This window comes from Tinamus guttatus, unplaced genomic scaffold (genome assembly GCF_059628265.1).
Source record: "Tinamus guttatus ecotype Peru unplaced genomic scaffold, ASM5962826v1 Tinamus_guttatus_pri_ptg000027l, whole genome shotgun sequence".
NCBI lineage: Eukaryota > Metazoa > Chordata > Aves > Tinamiformes > Tinamidae > Tinamus > Tinamus guttatus.
The window spans coordinates 4,930,164-4,950,729 of NW_028288561.1; the positions used below are offsets into that span (position 1 = coordinate 4,930,164).

The following is a 20,566-nucleotide window of genomic DNA, read 5'->3' on the forward strand; positions in this document are numbered from 1 at the left end:
CTGTGGGATATCAGAATTGGTTGCCAGTGGGCCAGTCAAGATGGCAAAGGACCAGTGACATGGTGTTTCCTGACACGTCTCCCACTCTGTCAGGCAGATAATATTTTTCTGGAATTAACCCAATCGGTCAGGCACTGGGGATGGCTTCTTAGACTAGCAGATCAGCTTAATCCAGATCTCTTGCATTTTTATTTGGTGAAATACCCTAAAGATTAATCAGTGCACAGTGCATATGGACCATGGGCGTGGCTATAGCATAAGCCTTTTAGAAATGCAGACATCTGGACAAAGCAAGCACAGCTTGTCTGGAGTGGTTTGTATACGCTCAGCTCCTTTAATACAAAAGTAGGATTTGGGTTAAACTTCTGATTTTTCAGATATGATTTGTGTTTTCAATTTTACAAAGTAGTGGAGCCTTTCAAAATTTGCAGTAGAGCAACCTGGGAGCAGTCAGAGCCCTGAAGAGCAACTTCATTTTAGTTTTGAGCAAAATATAGCATTGTTCTACCTCATTTTGAAATATAAGCCTCTAGGGCTGACATAAAACTGGTTTACGCCAGTGCTCTCACACCAGCTTCGAAACCCGATTTATTACAAAAAGGAGTTTTCATCTGCAGAGAACCATTTTCAGCTGCCCTTCAATGAGATAAGGGAGGGCAGAAAAAGAGGCCTGACCTCACATGACTAAGCAGGCCCCACGACTCCAGCTGTTCTCCCAAAATTCCAAGGACAGGTACAATACAGCATGGCAGGTAGTTCCATACGAGCCTGGAAGGATCAAGGACAGGCCTGCAGACTTGCACCTTCGCTATTACTGATGAACGTAAGAATGAGCATTTAGGATACAACTCAAAAAAAAAAAAAAAAAAAGTGTTGTGTGCGAGTGTAGCTGCCGTGTTTCCTTCTAAGGAATTCTGGACAGAAACACGTGCACATACTGCATGGTGTCTACACTGATTGCTTTCAGTGCAAGGAAGACACCCTGACCGGGCTGCGAGTGCTTTATGCAGACGGCAGCACATGGGTGTGCAGTCATCCTGCTCAGGAGACACTGGCCTCGCTGCTCATGTGCAGTCCCTCGGCAGCAATCTCTCCACATGACCAAAGTCCTCCTGCTGCCTGTTTAAAATTCCTGTGTGCAAATGAGCACATGATCAGGGATATGCAGAAGTCTGCTAACCCCACATGTGCTTCCAATGGCTTCCCGAAGGAATTCCGTTCGGCCCTGTGCTGTAGAGCTTTGCAAACATGAGCTCTGTGCCCACTTGTGGCAGGGTGAGGCCTCAACAGAGCTGCAGCCCTGTGGCTTAGGGATCCAAATGCTTTGTGATGGAGTCACTAATCCAGCGAGCTGAAGACTCTGGTGGCATCAGACAAATAATTTAACTTCTGTTACCCATTGCTTAGATGTGGGCCTCTGCTTCACAGAGGGTTTAATTAAATTAATATTTGCAGCAGACTTTGAAAGCTTCAGGAGGAAGGTGCTAGACAAGGCCAGAGCTCTCAGAATCTAAGCAGGGTTTTGAGTTCATTACAGCTTCTAAATCTAATTTTACACCACTGCAACTATGAAGAGATTTGCCCTTGCTCACACAAGGAAACCATTACATCTCTCTGCCCCAGTCTTCCCAACACATCTGTGAGGATGTAGTATGGATTCCTCCCGCTGCAAAAAGAAATTTAAGATCAATACTGATACTAATAACACAGGCCCACAAGTTCCAGGCAAACAGCTCCCCAATATTTGGGAGTAAGATCCTATTTTGGATTTTGTATCTTGCCAACCTCCAGAGCATCCTCAAAAAACAGACTTTAATCCTATCTCAAATGCCAAACAAAAATACCAATTAAATGTCATCTTCTTTAAAAACAGGTGACCTTTTCTAGAAAGGGTGAAGCAATATATTAAAAAAGCATTAAGATACAAAGGAATCAAACAGAAAAGCTCCTGTTACACACCACACTGCCAAGATCAAGCAGACACAAAGATTCTGTAGTTCTTATGGATGCTGACAATAATCTACATCTCATCTGACTGGTGCTACCCTGCAATAATAATTTTCAGGCTCCCTTGAAATTCTGGTTCGGTCAGCAAAAGGGGTGAGGACGGCACAGCAGAGGCTTGCAGGGACTTGGTGTAAATTTACTTGTTACAGCCTACCTGAGACACAAGTGCTGGAAGACTGCAGTCAGACTAGATAACGTAGCAGATGTGTAACACAGAAGCTCAGTGATTTTTAATAGCACTGCTCTTTTCTGCTTCCCCTCTCATCATCAACAACCTACCCCTCAGCAAATAAAAGTTTCATGTCACTCTTGCAGTTTACATTTCACTGCATTGAACATGAAGATAAATTCTGACTCTGTAAGCAGTTTACATTTATAGCCATTTCATTATGTACCTTTCTGGATGCACTGTGAAATGGATGTATAAGCTCAGGTGCCCAGTCTTTACTCATTTAGCTTTCTGAGGCCTGAAGGGTCACACGAGAGGCAGGGAAACACTTGGGTTCAAATGCAGTCCCCTCTCGTGAGGGCAAAAGGATGTCAGTAGCAACAACAGCATCAAGGACACCAAAAAGCAGTAAACTCAAAACAGCTGCTGCATATCCTCTTATGGGCAGTTGTTTTGTAACACCAATGCTTTAGGTTATCTTCTTTAACTTAAACCCTATGTTAGCATGTTTTACAGTACACACAAGAGATGAGGTATTTGCATTCACTTGCCACCATTCTAGAAATCACCAGCAAACATGGCCTTTCCTGTTGTTCTCTCCTCAGAAAAAGAGTACAGAGTGATAAGCTTCTGAAGAGGATTCTTGAATACTACAATCTTCAAGAATAAAATATTTGTTGCTTAGTGAAATTCTCCTGTGTCATCCTGTCACACTGGGCAGGATGTGGTTACACATAATGGTTCGCATTAAGCATTACAGTTACAGACTGTGTCTGCTCAAGGTTCCAATGTTCTAATTTTTAATGAATGAAAAGCACATTTTTTTTCATTTAAAAATGTACATGCCAGGCAACCACTTGCCTCTGTTCCTATTATGTATTTCTGATTATGTGTGGTGACCCAGGAGGGAATGCATGGACCTCCCAGCTACTCTGCCACTGAGTCACCCCGGCCCTCTGTAAATGGATCACAAAATGCTTCAGGAAGCTGAAATTGCTGAGGGATTCGGAGACACTCAGGGGACTCGGACGAGATGCCCAGCTCTGACTCCTGGACTAGTGATGTGAACCATGTCTCAGCTGTAAATAACTTCCATCTGAGAGCACTACTTGCTTAAAATAGATAACAAAGATCATGCAGGAATATGATCCCCTGAATCTGTAAGCAGTTCTGTGCCTGAGCCCTGGTCGCAAACACAACCACAGTGCTACTTAGAGCAGTGTGTACAACTACTCACACTGTTGTACAGGTCACTGCCATCCTGCAGTTTTCCCCCACTCTTGATATTTTCATTTTTCTTATCTAAAAGTTGCCTAATATCTTTCTTTTCAAGGTACTTTGCCAAGAAAATGCAAGAAAGAACTGCTGGCCGTAAAACTACGGAACAGACCAAGCAAGCAGGAGCTAGAAGACAGGAATATTTTCCCGAGGAGGACAGACGAGGAGAGACAGGAAATCCGGCAGCAAATTGAAATGAAACTCTCAAAGTAAGTCTGTCTAAAAGGAGGGAGGAACCTGCTTTTACAAGGAAGTGTCCACTATGCACTGCCAGATGAGTTTTGCACGTGCAAGCCCATTTCCTGCACTGAAACATGCACGATCTAACACACCACATTTTCAGCTGTCTGGCACATGAAAAGCTGCTCCTTCAGTCAGGATTCCCTTATTTTTGATGGAAAACAAGACAAAAAGCAGAGGAAGAGATAAAATTTTGCCAAAATTACCTGCAGCTCCACTGAAGAAGTAATTAAGATTGAGATTCTCCCAGTTGGCCAGTGCTTTAATATAAAAATAATAATTTTTGTTAGTTATTAACCTGATTTTGTAGCCTTATCAGCACTAGCTGAATTTGAGGATGAAGGCAATTGCTACAGCTGTGTAGCCTTACTTTAACACAGACAGAGGCTGTGTGCACTGGGTCTGTCCTAAGGAAGAAGTAACTGGGGCAGCATTGGCCTCCCTTGGGTGAAAGGACAGTCTAGGGATGGCAGAGACGGTCTCGTTTGGATCAGTAACCAGGGCAACAGGAAGACTGTGCAAAATGGCATTACTGCAGCGCACAGCCTAAAGCGAAGATTTACAGTAACGGGGAGGCTGCATGGTTTGGTTTTGTGCTGTGTTTCTTTTAGGAGCTATATTCAAATAATCTACAAACATGAATATTTTAGATTAGACAAAGTGGATTGTTAAATAATCTGTGCTGTGCCTACCCACACTGGGACAGCAAGCACTGCTCGCCGCCAAAATGCTTGGAATCAAATTGGGAAACATGAACAGAAGTTCATTTTCCAGACATTAAATATTAAATATGTCAAGCCTCTTCTGAAAGAAGCATTTATTGATATTTAGGCTAGCTCATTCGTGTGTGCACTTGATTAAACTTTACCTCAGGGGAAAGGGAAGGAGAGGCACACTTAGGGGACACAGCAGGACCAGCATTATTGAAGAGAATATTCCCATCACAACCAGGTTTGACCTCAGCTAAGAACGGGCTGCCAAATGGACTCACATTCAACACCATTTCAGATGCACTTCGTGACACTCCTACTGTGTTGGTGATGGAGATGGAGCAACCACCTTCCTGCATTCTCAGGATCACTGTGATCGTGACTTAGAGCATGGATACACTTTACGCCCACAGGAGAGCAGTCCCTTGAGCCAGTGACTGCACAAGACAGAGCAGATGACAATCCCTGACACACACACCAAAATATACATCCCACAGAAGCAGAAAATACCATGTTAAAATTGATACTAGGTTTCAAGAGTTACAGTGAGGGCAAGTCAAAAGGGCTGTACCACATAGCCATCAACTTAGGATCATGGATCTTGACTACAGTCTTTATCATCTTGACCTTGCAAGCCTTATATACTAATTTTCAGGGAAATATTTCAAGCTGTACTTTGATATTGTTAATTCTAGTATTCTGGACAGTCAATTGCTTGTGCAATATCTTCAATATCTTTAGGAGCCTAATTTTGTGGTTCTGAAATAACACAAAAAGTAGTTTCCACTATATGCTTAAGACAAGTTGGGCCATCACAAATTATTCACTGAGTGAGAGGATTCTCTCTTACCCAGGCACACCTCTTCTCCCTGCCGAAATGCCAGGCAGGTCACATCTTACTTCAGTGCAGTCTAACTTTTTGTCACCTGAAAGGTCTGAGGGAATTGCAGCCTGAAGCAGCATAATTACATGCTTTATCCCCTACTCTTTGTTTACCCTTAAACTTGCTTAATAATGGATGTAGAAAATGATTTTAAAGGAGGCTTGCCTGAAGACAAGTTAGTACTGTGACTTAAGGATGTGACTTCTACTGATGAAAAGCGGTGGTGATCGTTAGATGCTAAGATGTGCAGAGGTCAATGCAGTGAGGGTAACCTTCATGCTGTCTGTCCCGGTATTGCAAAACCTCTGTGATACTGGCTATTAGTCTCACTGCTCACGTCTAGAAGATGGCTAAAAGCCACCTTTGTTGCAAGTGCTGGAAGAGATGCTTTCATCCAGCTCCCATATCCCCAAATGCAGCAGGTTCAGCACATCTTGGGGAACAGACGGTGCAGAGATTGCTGGAATAGTCCGGAAGCAGATTGGAAGCAATCTCCCACACAACTTCCAGCACATATGTGCATTGGCAGAGCCCAGCTCAGCTCTTAACCCATTCACCAGAATAGAACATGACCATGCAGACAACTGAGGTGCTGGATGCATGCAGGAAAAATATTTACATGATGAAAAGCAAGCATGTTTCCAGGAGGAAAAAAAAATAAAATAAAAAAAGGAAGAATGGGCACTGGTGAAGGCCAAGGAGTCAAAGCCTAGAGCTCTCTCCCCAGAGTTTGCGACTAGCATTGATGATGTCTCACCTCCCAACAGCCAGACCACCCCAGAACCTCTACTCAGCAACATGGAAATGCAGCCAGACGGGCAAAAGTGAAAAGCTTAGATGAGAATTGAGGTCTTTCACATCTCTCTAGATATGGGGGGAAAAAAGTTTAAAAAGCAACTTACTGGCAAGTGTTTAGGTGTGAAGCACCCCTCTATCAATAAGACTGGGATCCAGTGGAAAAGCCTGTTCCCTTATTTTTCCACTACCTGTGCATATTGTAGCACATTAGCATGTTGCTGTTACCGCAGCACCAGTGGCGCTTCGCTAACATCATGGGACTTCCCTGCACAGCTACAAATCCACATGTACCATTAGACAACAGACCTGTCATCTTGCACGGGATAAACGTATGGACAGATTAGCGAGTTGTTATTTGATGGCTCTCTGTGCAAGAACAGCAAGTAAACAGGCAGTTATTTTTGAGATCAATATTTTACACAGCATTTGTGGGGATTTGAAAGTCTAAAGCAGTCTAGCAAATTGCCTTAGTCCCACAGCTAACATAGCCGAGCTGTGTAGTCTGGAGGGAAGGCTGTGCTGACGTATGTAACATGCAAGAGATACCAAATAACAGCTTCCAAGAGCTTAAAAAATGGGGAACAAAAACAACATCTCAAATCCGCCATATATTTTTAAATAGTTTTAAGACACTTCAAAGGTAGTTTTGAGTCTGTTATGAAAGTCAACTCTCTGCTATCACACTGATGAGTAGTTACAAAGCTAAAACTCATATTTTTCCTTCACTTTCTCATTTCTCCCCAAAAGACAAAGCAGGAAGTTCTGCTATGTATTCTCAGCCAGATTGTACTTGTACAGCAGTGTATGTCCACTGGCTTCGGAGTTGTTATTGAGGGACAGCAGCTTGAGTTAAGGATAGAGTAATTCATGTATTTGCGCTGCTGCTTCTGAAAAATGTATTTCCCAGCCTCTGCATTCTTAGCCAAAGGAGCCTGCCACCTGTTGCCGTGGAAACACGTACAGCTCCATCCCTGTCCAGCGGGAACCGAACGGCAGCAGCCTGTTTTCCCTGCTTCTCCTTGGTCGGTGATGCTTTCCCTTGCCAATTCCCGCATCCCCAGCGCCTGGGCCATGGTGTGTGCCTGCAATATTCCACCATGCATTAGACAACTGAGATTCTTATCCTTGAAGTTGCTGACAGGTCTCGTTCCCCGTTTTTGTGGGCAGATAATAAGTCCTCAATGGAATCCAGCAAACTGAGAGCTCTTTGTGTCAAGAGGCAGAAAAGACATTTGCAAGTATGATTATTTGCAATAACTGTGTCCTGCCTTACACACTCGCTTTGTTCTAGAAGGGATTTAAACTGAAACCTGGAGGAGTAAAACAGTTGCTAGACTGGAAAGCGGCACAGGAAAAGGTTGCTTAATTAGAATTAAATGCCTGACTCTCGAGAAAGTTAGTTTGAACTGCTTGAGTGGCTGGCACTTCCCCCTGTCTTGTATAACCAGAGTTAAAAACACTCTATTATTACTTAATGTCTCAATGAAAACATGAATTCTTGGGGAAAGGATTATACTATAATTTTCCCTTCATATTCAGCTCGTGCCTCCCACACCAGAGCATGCAGCTGGCAGGGCCACAGCACACACAGCACCACCAAGCAAGCAGCATCTCATATTTGCAGTCTGAAAACATGAAATGTGACTGTTCAACACAGAGCACCACAAAAATATCACACCTATTTGCCAAACAGAAGCTCTGACCAGCATCCCAAGAGCTGCCTGCCCCAAGCACCTTCCTCGCACGAATGTCTCAGTGCAGCTTTGTGGACTGGCAGAGCTTTGGCTTTCAGGCCAGGAAACCAGGCTGAATTCACAGGACTTCAGGGAATATTTTATTATCGAAAAGAGAGGCAAACTGCTAGAAACCGTAATGCAGGGAATATACAGGACAGGATCTGTTTCAGAGGCTGTTCTAAGTTCCCCTGGACATTACTGAGACCTTTTGATGAAGCTCAGACCATGCTCAAACTCCCAGTTCCGGGCAGCTCAGCTAGAAATCAGGGATTTGCGCTCATTTCAGATCATAATTTCAGGCTGTCTGGAAAGACTCAACACAGACATATTCCAGAGACAGAAAGCTAGGAGCAAGCATGAAAAAAGACCCACTGTCACCGCTAATCAGCTGCGTGCAGCTGAATGCACATCTCCCTCTTTGCCAGGAATCATCCAGGTAACCTTGTCACTGTGGCTAAAAATAACAGCAGAGAGCGCAGCGTGGGCGCCTGTGCAAGCCCGAGCTGCAGGCACGTGACAGGAGCTATACATAGAACACGATTTAATTCCGTAGGCGGGTGCGTAGGCGGAGGGAGTCTCCTGCTCTCGCCAGCGCGGGATCGCGGCAGCCCATCTGGGCTGCTGTTGCAGACTTGCATGCAATGTTACTATGCTGCAGGCTGCTCCCCGGGGCTGCTATATTTTATTAACAGATCAGTGTCCAAGTGCTTTTAAATCTGCTGCTGTCTGAGGGTTTGAGATTTTTCTCTACTTCTTTGTCCTTTCACAACAGGATCAGCCTGTAAAGCTGAATGGGAGAGGATGAGGAGGGATGGGGATGGGCTGGAGGAAGGGGGATGGTGCAAACAATGGCTATGATTCTTGGGGCTGCTCTGAGATGCTAGCATCCCACAGGCATTAATATTCCCTGTGTCCTTCCTTGGTGTCAGGCCGTGACATGCTGCTGCAAACCCTGTTGTGCCGCCAGGCTGTGACAGACAGCACTGGCCTTGCAGTTGAAAGGGCCAAGGTTTGGTGTCTGCTGCCTGAATCACTTCAAGACAGTCTCCAAGGATAAAAATTGGGAAGAGGAAAAGGGCCAGTTCTGTTTATGGCTCTGCAAGCGATGAGCCAGTTGAGGCCCCTTCTCCTAGGGCAGCTGCAGCACAACTCATACAAACCAGAAGCGCTTCAAGTGCCTGTGTAGAGCACACACCTTGACTACGCTGCCCCTTCCCCTTATGGCCTGCAGAGCTCTGGAAAATGGTGGGCCGTGTTCCCTTGTATTTACTACCTTTGCAAAAATAAAATGAGCTTCACTAATGCAAAACTCCAGTGAGCAAATGATGAATTAACCCTGCAAGCGTGCCACCGCAGGAGACCCTCCCCTGACAGAGGCTGGTGAACACACCAGCTTCACACCAGCTTATTTGCTAGGTTGCAACAGTGAGGATTTAGTTTTCTGTGTTAGTGTATTTTACCTGTGGCACATGATTAAAACCTGCCTTCGGTGCCAGCTGCCTCTCTAAGGACACAATTATTGTTAAAAGCAAAAACCGAACACTGGGTGTTCATTTGGCGCAAACACAGGGAAGTGTCATCACAGAGAGCAGGTAGCTCTGCCCAAGGCCAAGAAAGTTCCACCTGATGCGCAAGCAGCTGACGAGCCATTCCTGGGGAAGATACAAACCCCGCACACTGCTCTGCTTTACTTGCCTGGCTCCAACACCAGGAATTCACAGTCAAGCCTTTCCCATACCACAGAGAAGGCAAGGGCAGCAGGTCAGTGGCACAGCAGGGACGGGAAGAGCAGAGCAGCAGGTGTAAATACACACAGGAATATCCAGCGCCTTTTCTGGGACACAAAGTCAATTCCTCAAATGGGTCTTCTCGCATAAAGGGCACATGTGAAACCAGAAATAAAAGACCAGAGTTCAGAAAGCTGCAATATATAAGAGCGCCTAATTATATAAACTTGCAAAAAAATTGTTATAGCAAGTGAAGGAATGAGGCATGTATAGATGCTTGAAGATCTGGGCTGTAGGCCTGTAATGTCAGAAAACAAACCAATCATAAAACAAAATGTAAATCTGCAGAAAGACAATAATCTGTAATGCTGCACCCTACACTAGATTATGACTGAGGTGCTTAAGTTAGCATGAATCCACAGGACAAGGACAGAAAGAATTTAAATTAATATAATTTGAAAAGGTTGATCAATAGAGACCAAAGTAAAGTGCTCTGATTATCAAGGTTCTTTATGCTGATTTAAGAAATATCTTTTAAGCAGAACAAGGTGCTTGAGCAGCCATGAGCTACTGATACCTCAATGGGCCAGTGAGGATTCAGGGATTGGCAGTGTTAAACCCTCACCACCGGTGCACATGGTCATTGTGTTGCTAAAATTACTTAGGGTTTGGCTTCTTGCTTATAGCTGTTCATCAGTTTCAGGAAAAGACTTTATGTGATTAAGGCCAAGCACTTAATGTAGCTCGAATGGGTGCAAGATATGGAATGGACAGTCTGTATCTGTTAAGACTACAGACTGGTGTAAGCAAAATTGGAGCCAGAAGGGGAATTGGTTGAATATCTTTCAGTTTCATGTACCTAATTTCAGTCTCAGTATTTTAAATCATAGAAGAATGAAAAAAGTGCAGGGAAGAGGATCTTTCCTGTCTGCTTTTTTTTTTTTCTAAAGAAACAAAGAAACAGCAAAAAAAAAGCAAACAAAAAAACCCCAAGACTTTATAATTTCCATCAAGCTGTTGCTGTGAATTGATCGCAGAATACCTAAGCAGTAAGAAGCACTTCTCCCACCAGCTTTTCCATGTTGTTAGATTGGTGAGCGGAAGGGCCTGCTTATTGCATACGGTGCTGCAGGGCACACAGCAGGGTCTGTTGGGTCTCCAGTGGTCGCTACCGGCCCACGAGAGTCATCTGCCCTGTGGAACGCAGCGCTTCACGAGGGCTCTGCACCCTCTCCCAAGGGCTGGCCAAACCAGTGGCTCACAGCCAAAGGAGACTGCAGATAACAGAACAGCTGTGGATTGCCCAAACACAGTTACACTTCCTACCCATCCCTCCTCTCACTGCTCTATTGGTATGGCTCATTCAGACTCAAAGATAAGACCTTAATTCCTCCCAGGAATCAGAGGCTTGCTGCCTTCATACAGCAAAACTGTGATAGTCCAGAACAGGTTCTACTTTTATGGGAGTACCTTTGGGAAGGAAGCCTGAGGGAAGAAAAATGAAGAAAATGAATATTTAGAAGACAAGATCTGGGAAGGAGTGAAAACAGGTCAGAACTGAAGGTCTTTGCTTTTAATCAAAGACTACTTAATAAATATTGTACAGCCATCAATTATTATTTAATTCAATTATTACCTGACATGCCAGAAATGCCTGAAAAAACAGTCTACAATAGGAGATCATTGGCACCAAGAGGGGGCCTGTTCTGGTTTTGATGAAAAGTCCCTGCCAGCTCTCACTGCTCCGCACAGCTCCCCATGTCCCCAAAATCACTCAGGAGACTGAAAGCTGCTCTGCCACCAGGTAGGGATTGGGTTAAATTGAACCCCTGCCAAGGACGCGAAGCCCTTACAAAGATTTTCTGTTGCAGCCTTGTACTTTGACAGTAAGAGAGAATATATGTTGCATCACAGTAAATCACAGCAGTAAAGTTAGAACTAGATGTTCATGCCAATATAAAATGTTCTGTAGTATTTAAATTCTTAAGTTTTATTCAGGTGAGGAAGCTAAATTTACAAAGCTCAGCATTTCCTGTCCTAACTGAAATTTGCCAGCAACCTCTGTTTTGGATTTACAACATCATAACTAAACACAGGGTCCCAGAAAGCTTTGAGGACAAGCACACACAACACAGGGAATGACATATTTTTAAGTTCAGACTCTGTCTACATTTTAGGGTAAGATAGCCTGTATGCAATGCTCAGTGTCATGCTTTCTGGCATTATCTGACAAGCTTGACATACAGCCCTATTTAAAAACTAACTAACTATGTAACAGTAAAATACCATGTGCTATGGGAAGTGAATAAAACCTTAGTGTAGGTCTATAAGCCTGGTTTTCCAAGCAAGTACTTTGTCACATTTTACTCCTCGATGCAATAGGGATAACTTTATGAGCCAGCTCTTTGGAGCAGTATGAGATCTGTTGATGAAACAACTATCAAGTTATTCCTATTGTAACCAAGGGACTGAACTTCTACAGAGTGCATGTGCCACATTTCAATGTTTTCAATGGAATTTCTCCTGAAGCTCTTCATGCTGATGGCAGGAATGGTTTTTGCACTAAAAAACAACCAACCAACCAACCAACCCAACAGATTACCTCAAGAGATATTTTTAAAGGCAAAAGATTAAATGATTAGAATAAATACAAAAGTTCAAATGCACTAAGGAAACAGAATGTGCATTCAGAGCATGCTGTGGGCAGCAACCACATCAGGTCAGCCTTGGTTAATAACAAGGGCGATTTGTAGGTCTAGCACTCTCCAGAAAAATGCTGGGCTAACAACAGTGTGCAGAAGAGAGACAGAAAATAGCACAGCAGATGATGACGTGCTATCTGGAGGCAGGGATACCCCATCCTTCTGAGGAGGCTGCGTGGGTGAATGACAACAGAAAATTTCCAAGTATTCACGTTGCCAGGGAGAGCGTTCCCAGAGAGATTCCTGCAATTTAATAGCGGGTATACAGTCGTGCAGGGACTGGCTCTCCCAGAAGCATTTGCAATTGTGAGAATCACTTTGATCTAGTTTTGCTTTGGGGATTACAGGAAGCCAGAAGAGCTCTCTGCCTGCCTCAATTTCCTTCAGCGATCAGGCGGGTTCTCCCTCGGGGCACAGCCTGCGCTGCGGGGGACAGGATTTGCCCTCCCCCAGTAGGGCTCCATGCTCCGGGCTAGGTGGCTCACACAGCTCCATGCCAGCAACTCCTAGGTAAATCCTCACTGGTGCTATAAACCACACCTTGAAGCGCAAGTATTTCTGTGGATGAGCATCTATTGCTTCAAAGGCTTTGCAAGTTGCCAAAGAGTCCCTTATATATTAAGGCTGGATGCAGAGAGGTATATTCTGTGGAGTGCACAGTGTATGTGGGAATTGTCTGCGTGGGTGAGAACCGTGGCCAAGCTCAAGCACTTCTGCATTAACTGAGGGGATGGAAGAGAATTTGCACGTGATCACCAGTGCAGCCTGAAAAACAACACGAACCAACGTGGGTTTCTTTTTGTCTGCTCTCTGCAAATCCAGCTGCGGTTTCTTCCAGTGACCCAAATTCCGCAATGCTATGCTGTGTGGCATCTGTTTGCAGGGCAGCTGATTATAGGTTAAGTACACAGTGTTACAGGATCTTAAAACGAGTCGTGAAACAGTACATGTCCTATCTGAACTAAAGACATGTGGGGACACTGAGTACTATCTATAGAAAGCAGCCTTATTTGATGGACCCTGAACCATCTCTTGTGCTATAGTCCAAGCCCACATTTACACAGAGCACACACAGAACTGCCTGACACACTGTCCCTTAAAAAGCCATCACCCCATACTTAGAATCATAGAATGCCGAAGGTTGGAAGGGACCTCTAGAGGTCATCTAGTCCAACCCCCCTGCACACGCAGGGTCACCTAGAGCACGTGGCACAGGACTGCGTCCAAGTGGGTTTCGAAGATCTCCAGAGAAGGAGACTCCACAACCTCTCTGGGCAGCCTGTTCCAGGGCTCTGTCACCCTCACTGTTAAGAATTTTTTCCTTGAGTTCCTGTGGAACCTTTGGTGCTTCAGTTTCCGGCCATTTCCTCTAGTCCTGTCAGCGGCCACCACTGAAAAGAGACCATCACCGTCCTCTGCACTCCCTCCCTTGAGGTACTTATAGACACGGATTAGATCCCCTCTCAGCCTTCTCTTCTCCAGGCTGAACAGGCCCAGCTCCCTCAGCCTCTCCTCATAGGGCAGATGTTCCAGGCCCCTGATCATCCTCGTAGCCCTGCGCTGGACTCTCTCCAGCAGCTCCACATCCCTCTTGTACTGTGGAGCCCAGAACTGGACACAACACTCCAGATGCTGCCTCACTAGGGCTGAGCAGAGGGGCAGGATCCCCTCCCTCGACCTGCTGGAGACGCTCTTCCTAATGCACCCCAGGATCCCACTGGCCTTCCTGGCCACGAGGGCAACTGCTGCCTCATGGTCACCTTGTCGTCTACCATGACACCCAGGTCCCTCTCTGCAGAGCTGCTCTCCTACTTGCCAGTCTGGCTCTCACGTATTTATAAGCGAACTTCATTGATTGCAAACACTGCAGCCAACAGGACTCCTGGACTAGGTCTCATGTAGCAGCTTCCCAAACACCACGATCACCTCTTATACAGAGCATGTCAAATTCTTGCTGAATAAAACACAAAATGAAGAGGCAGGAACAACTATCAGCCTCTGTCTGTGTCAGCCTGACCCTGTTCCCTTATCATGAGCCTACAGACACTTTATCTCTCTCATATAGGACTTCAGAATGGCTGGTATCCCAGTCTCAGTGCCTCAGAAAAGTTAGACCCAATCTACTTTATTTACAATATTTTTTATCCCATAAACACCAAGGAACATATTACTTCACCACTAGGAGTATTAAAAGTCCCTTGATAAGGTAAAGGTTCCTACCAGAGTCCTAAGATGTGCTCCTGGTCTGCTAGGGATCAAGTTCAAAACTCCCTGTTGTTGCTCAAGCAGTTGCTACCAGAATTGTTTGTAGTATTGGTTTGGCAGGGACAGATGTCTTTATTAAAGTAATATAAATGGCAATACACACATAACGTAATAATAACTAAACCTCTGGGATTTACATCATTCCTTTTATTTGTTTGCTCTAAAACATCAAATTCCCTGTTCTTAACCTGCCCAAGTCTGAGCCATCTGAGTTCTCCCCCATGGGAACACAGGGCTCCGGAGTTTTACTGCTACTTCAGAGGAGGGAAAAGCTGTTGCTTTGCAATGAAACATCATTCAGCATTAACAGGGCCTGGCATAGCGTGAACCATAACCAGCATGTAGTTACACTCAAAGACCCTTCAACATACATTTTAATGTACAGCCTGAGCCCTCATCAGCCTTTGGTACAGGAGTAGCACTGGGAGCTGGCACCACTTGACAGCTACTGGAAGAGCGTAACTTTCAGCAGGGTTTCTTGCTGAACTAAGTTTAACTTGGATGTTAGTTTAACTTCCCCAAACCAGTCCCTTGCCCAGCTGCAAGGCAAGAGGCAAGAGCAAATGGTCCTATTGCTCATGCTGACATCATCACCAACAGAAATGCTCATCAAACTCCAGTCTGGGAATGCATCTTTAGCTGGATAATCAGTTGTACTTTCATCACCCTAATGACTAAATGCCATAATTCTGTTGAAGACGGGACAGAGCCACTGTCTAGAAGTATCTTAAACCTCAGACTAGGGGAGCAGGTGGAAAAGAGAGTGTGCCCGGAGGAGAAATCTTCTGTTTGGAAATAATCAGGTTTTTTTACACCAGGCAACTTAGGCAATTAAGTGAGGGAAGAATGCTCAGCATCTTCACCAAACTTTGCAGCAAGCCCCTGGACCAAGAAACAGACTCTGTGCCCTCCAGCTCTGTCTAGTTTTTCTTCCTCACCCATTATGAAAACAATGAATCCAAGAGACAAGTGCAGCAGAACTTTCACAGGCAGTGAAAATAGTGATTACCTTGCACCCTTCTTCATCGAGTCCTCTAACAAAAATAGATCCTGGCTCTGTTAGTGTATTTTAGTTCACACAAAGCTCATCGCCAGCAAGAGCAAACCTATCACAAGGATATAGGTCACACAGGGACAGTGAGTGGTAGCATAACGGTCATGGTGAACAAGACGGCAGTTTTATTGAAACGTAAATCTGAAGTCCTAATTGTAGAGCTTCTATTATTATAGAAATTATAGTGATGGATAACTGTAATTGCCAGGGTGGGTGAGGGTCAACATAATTAACTGAACATTTGCTCATTTGCAGCTTTGAAATTCCAGACAGTACTAAAGGCCAAACAAACAAGTAAGCTATGTAATTAAGGCACCACTTTTGGTCTCTGCATACATTTAGTATCTACTCTTGGACACACAAAGACAATTTGAATATTTGGATAAAAAATGCCTGTAGGATAAAATAGACACAAATATCAGGTAATTTTAAAGCAGAAAAGTTTTTGCATGCAGCTAGCAGAATCTATCACCTCAATCACCCTTTTCATACCGCTCTCTTGCCTCCTACCATCAGATAATGGCAGCAACTGTTCTTATCCTATTACGGGAATTGCTGGCACGTCACCCATTTCCACTTGCTCCAAAATAACCTTAGGGTTAAAAAAAAAATGTGCCTCAGTGCCTGCTTTCTAATTCTGCATGAAGCAAAGCCTCTAAAAGGCAAGTCCCTCCTACCAAGGATTTACTACTATCCATAATTGTACATTGTAAGCAGTACTGCACTGTCACAGTGCAGCGCGTGGGCGAGTCAAAGCCCTGGCACACACTCTCCTCACAGCTACTTATAGGAAGGATGAAAATAAACTGCTTGCTGAAACGTACACGGTGTGCTGATAATAGAGATGGCAGCTCGGAAGCAGAGCATTTCCCCACTGACAAGCAGTAGACACGAGCTGCTTTATGTGGAGCCAGCACACGGCCCTCCCGCTGCCTGCTCGCACATGGGCAGGCGCTCGCCTGCGAGCAGGATCCTCCATCCCTCCCAAAGCCCCCTGAGTCCAGCTGCAAAACTACCTGTCACGAAAGAAAAATCAATGCCATTGCAGCTCACTTACTGAGGCAGGGATTGATTCCTCGCTTGTCAGTGCACGACCCGTGGGCACAAGCACGTGTCCAGCCCTGCCCCTGTTTGAAGGACTAAGTTACACATAGACCTAACTAATACTTACACATAGACTTAACTAAGGAAGAAGGATTCCTAATCCTTGGGTTGGCTTCCACTACAAACCCAGCAGAAAAGCAGTTTAAAGGCAATTATATCATGCAGGTACTGTATGGCAGACACTGTGCAAAAATACATTTGGGAACCAAAGGAATATGTTCAAGGGATGGATAAGGAATTCTGTGACCAAGGAGTGCAGAATTGCTTGTGGTGAATTCTCCTGAGCACCCACTGGGTGCTCCTTTTGTGTGGAGCCTCTGCGGGCTGGTGAGAAGAGCTAGAAAGGAGGGCCGGACTCATGGAGGCCGAAGGCCAGCAGAGCTCGCACATGTGCAGTGGGCTGTACCTCTTCCCAGGTTCTCCCCCATTAGCTGCTCTCTGCCCGTACTGGCAGTGCTGGAGTCGGCAGCCTCTGCTGAGGTGCAGTCCCTGCAGCAGGCTAGGCAGAAGCTGCCAAGATAAATTACCTTCTATATATAAGGACAAGGAACTTGGCAGGGTCTTCTGCTCAAACGACATTTGAATGCATTGCCCGATAGCAGCCTCTTGAATCCTAATCACAGGCAAACCCTCTGACTGCTGAGGATTCAGTCACCTGTAACAGCCCAATGGCTGACTCAAGCTGGTCCCATCGCCTTGAATGTGACGGAGACAATTTGACTGTGTGAAGTAAATATCAATCTATTGATTGGCAGTCACAGGCACATGTGAGAATCATCAGGCCCACGAGCATGTGCCTGTGCTCCAGAGGGGACCTGCAATTAGTGGTTTTCCCCTGCAAGCTGGCGGCATCACCTGCACATGAGCACATGTCCAACATTCTTAGCCGGGCATTGGATCAGCGATCCTGGGACAGAGGGCTGTGCTGCTCCATCAGGCAGGCCAGGGAAGACTTCACTGCGGCCGGGGCTGGCGGCTCAGTGTTGGTTATCTCCACAGGCAGCCTTTTTGCCAGGATTATGCACTGCACACATGCGTCAAGGGAAACGGATCAGAGCCAGCACGGTGCATTCAGGAACCGCAGAGCCTCACCTGGGCACACCACGAGGAGAGAACCCCCAGCCTGAGGCACGCGCAGCCTCTCGGTACCCAACGCCCTCCGACTGCAGGAGCGCACGCAGCCGTGTCCGCACGGCCCCGGCGCAGGCTACAGGTGGCCGGGAGCTAATGGGCAAGGACCTGCTCCTTTCACTCTCAGGAATAACATCCCACAGGAAATCAGAGGCCAAGTCTTTCGCTTCCAAGAAAGCAAAAACATAAAGTGTTGTTATCTGCTTGAACCGAAATTGCACAAGCAGTTACTGAGGAAAATAAAAAACCCGGAGAAAAGAAACAAACAAAAAACCTCAGAAGCTCCTCAAAACTTCAAATAGCTTGGAACACTTGGACATTGCAGGCTTATATCTGCTTTGCATGGAACAGCTGCAGTAAGTCAGTATTGTTACTTCTCAACTCTGGAAGCAATAGGTCCCCTCTCCCTGGGAACTCATGGTGACTGTTTTACCATTATGAGAAAATATTTCGATTTTGACTCAACCCTTTGGTCTCAATCCAGACTTAGAGCATCACTTACACATGTACCACAAACTCTGTCTGAACTGTATCCAAGAGCCATTTATAAGGAAGTGACATTGGTGTCTCCGATTCTGCCCAGTTTTCCTAAGCCAGATGGAGTTGGCTGAACTGATGTCCTGTGGATCAAACTCCCCTTACTCCTATTTCTATCATCCTCTGGTGCAACTAAAAGAGGAGGCACATGTACATCCTTAGGTCGGACACTCTGTTAATGTAAATGACCATGGCAATATTGGTAATAAACAATGCTTTTATACAAAGGCAGCTCAGGACAGAGCAGGACTTGCCTGCAAGATATTCGAGAGTTTAAGAACGTCTTCATGGTACGTCCTGAAATGGCTTGTTCTGTGGTAGTGCTCAGAGGGAGCCTTCCTTGCCTCACAGACAGTGCAATACCCAAACCTAGATTATCTCTCTCATGAACACACCGGTATTACTTAGATGCTCTTTCTAGAGGCTATAAATAGATGCCTAAATTTAATGCAAACATCAAGACACTATTACCACAACGCAATGCACAATGCAACAGAGACGACGCTTTACATTAATTTCCCCACAGGAGGTCACCAGATCAGCTGGCCCTCCAGGGTCGCGCATCCCAGGGCGAAGGCACGACAGAAACACAAAGCAGAGGCCGGGGGGTCCGGCCAGACTCACCCTTCCGACGTCTTCCTCGCATGGCAGCCTCCACGGCCAAGATAGCTCCTCACGGCCCCTCAGCGGTTTCGCCCATGTCAGAGCTCTGCGAGGCTGAACGCTCCCGCTTCCTGCGTTCTTTAAACCAAAATCCTTTCCGTGCAAAACTGGTGGAGACCATGCAGCAAAGTCAGCTTAAGGCTCAGCTTCTAGCCTTTGCAAAGGTTGGTCCTTGGTCGGTGCCTGCTCTATCCTCCAGAAACAGACAGCTCCTTGCTGAAATACGAGGTCTGCTTTTAATCTTTGTGCGGCTGGGATTTGCATTAAACAAACAAGATGTGAATGCTGCCTCTCTAGAGCATCTATCTCTTTTGCTTTTTGACCTGCCCCTTGCAAACAAGCCAGGGAGAAAGAACAGGAGGGCACTTCTCAGGCTAAGCTCTCCAGTCCATGGCAAGTTCCAAGTTGCCTTTCTGTAGGATGGGACTGTCTCTTTTTGAAGAAAGGCTTGCAGCTCTGCACAAGAAGAACTTCAGGTTTTGAAACTAGAATAATTCTGTGTTTTAACAGCTTGAGAGGAAAAAAGAAGAAGAAGGGAAAAAAAAAGTCCAGAAACAAACCTCTGAAATACAGCAGCTGGAGTTCAGGAGAACAAATGGAGACTCACTGTGTCCACAGTACGATTCTCTGTGTGGGTATGAGCCACTCTAAAAGATTCCTTGCTGAAAAGCTCCATTAAAGAGGAACATGTTTTTCTCGACAAAGGCAACCTGCAGCTACCCCTGCACTATGCTCAGCCCTGACCTGGCAGGGGCCCAGTTCCAGGGACATATTTGTGCTTTCCTTACTCATAACCCAGGCAAAGGCGAGTTTCAACGGAGCACAGCAGTATCCTAGAGGATAGGGGCTACAGGAGCCTTCCCTTCTCTCCTGAGGAAGCAGCAAGCACAGTGAGGGCTGCTAACCGGACCAGGACCTTCTCAACAGGTCACACTGTGGGTCACACTGTCCCCCCTCTTCACTCGCAGGCAGGGCCTCCTCACACAGCCAGCACAAACTTCTCAGTACACGGTGACCAAACACAGCAACCTTGGGTTCAGCCATGGGAAAAGCAGCTCTACAGGAAGCAGCTCTATCACAGCTCATGATTCAGGGGAGAGGAGCAGGTTTCAGCACTCAGAGGCTGATTTCCTGCCCAGAGCTGAGAGCAGACGAGCCCCAGGAGGCCTCGCTGGCCTGGTGGCCCCGCTCCCACCTGCAGCCCCTCATCATGATCCACAGCTGGGCACAGAGGCCTCGGGAGTGGCTAATCCTTGTCGACTCTCCAGTTCCTTCTCACTTGTGGGTGTGGGGGCTCAGGCGCCGTGTGGGACCTCATCCTTGCTGTGGACAAGACAGACCAAAGGCAGATTTCCAGGCAGACACTAAGTTCTTCTGAGCAGGACAAATCATGTAACAGAGAGAAACAAAATGTCCTTGCAGGCCGGCAACAGCAGACATTATTGGCGTTGTCACGTCTCAGCATTTTATGATCTCCACTGGGTTTGGTCTTTTCATTCTATTCTCAGCTTCTGATTTCCCATTAGGACTTTATTTTTAAGACAGATGACTTCTAGTTTCCC

At 45.8% G+C, this 20,566-nt stretch overlaps 1 protein-coding gene across 3 annotated transcripts in view; it reads left to right on the forward strand.

The window, feature by feature from the left end:
* PHACTR3 (phosphatase and actin regulator 3) overlaps positions 1–20,566 on the forward strand; it is a 99,045-nt gene that overhangs the window by 67,384 nt on the left and 11,095 nt on the right. For all 3 annotated transcript variants that reach the window (XM_088528887.1, XM_010226131.2, XM_088528900.1), the window contains exon 8: positions 3,510–3,663. In XM_088528887.1, coding sequence (XP_088385013.1) covers positions 3,510–3,663 — 154 coding nt within the window. The remainder of the gene's footprint in view (positions 1–3,509; positions 3,664–20,566) is intronic.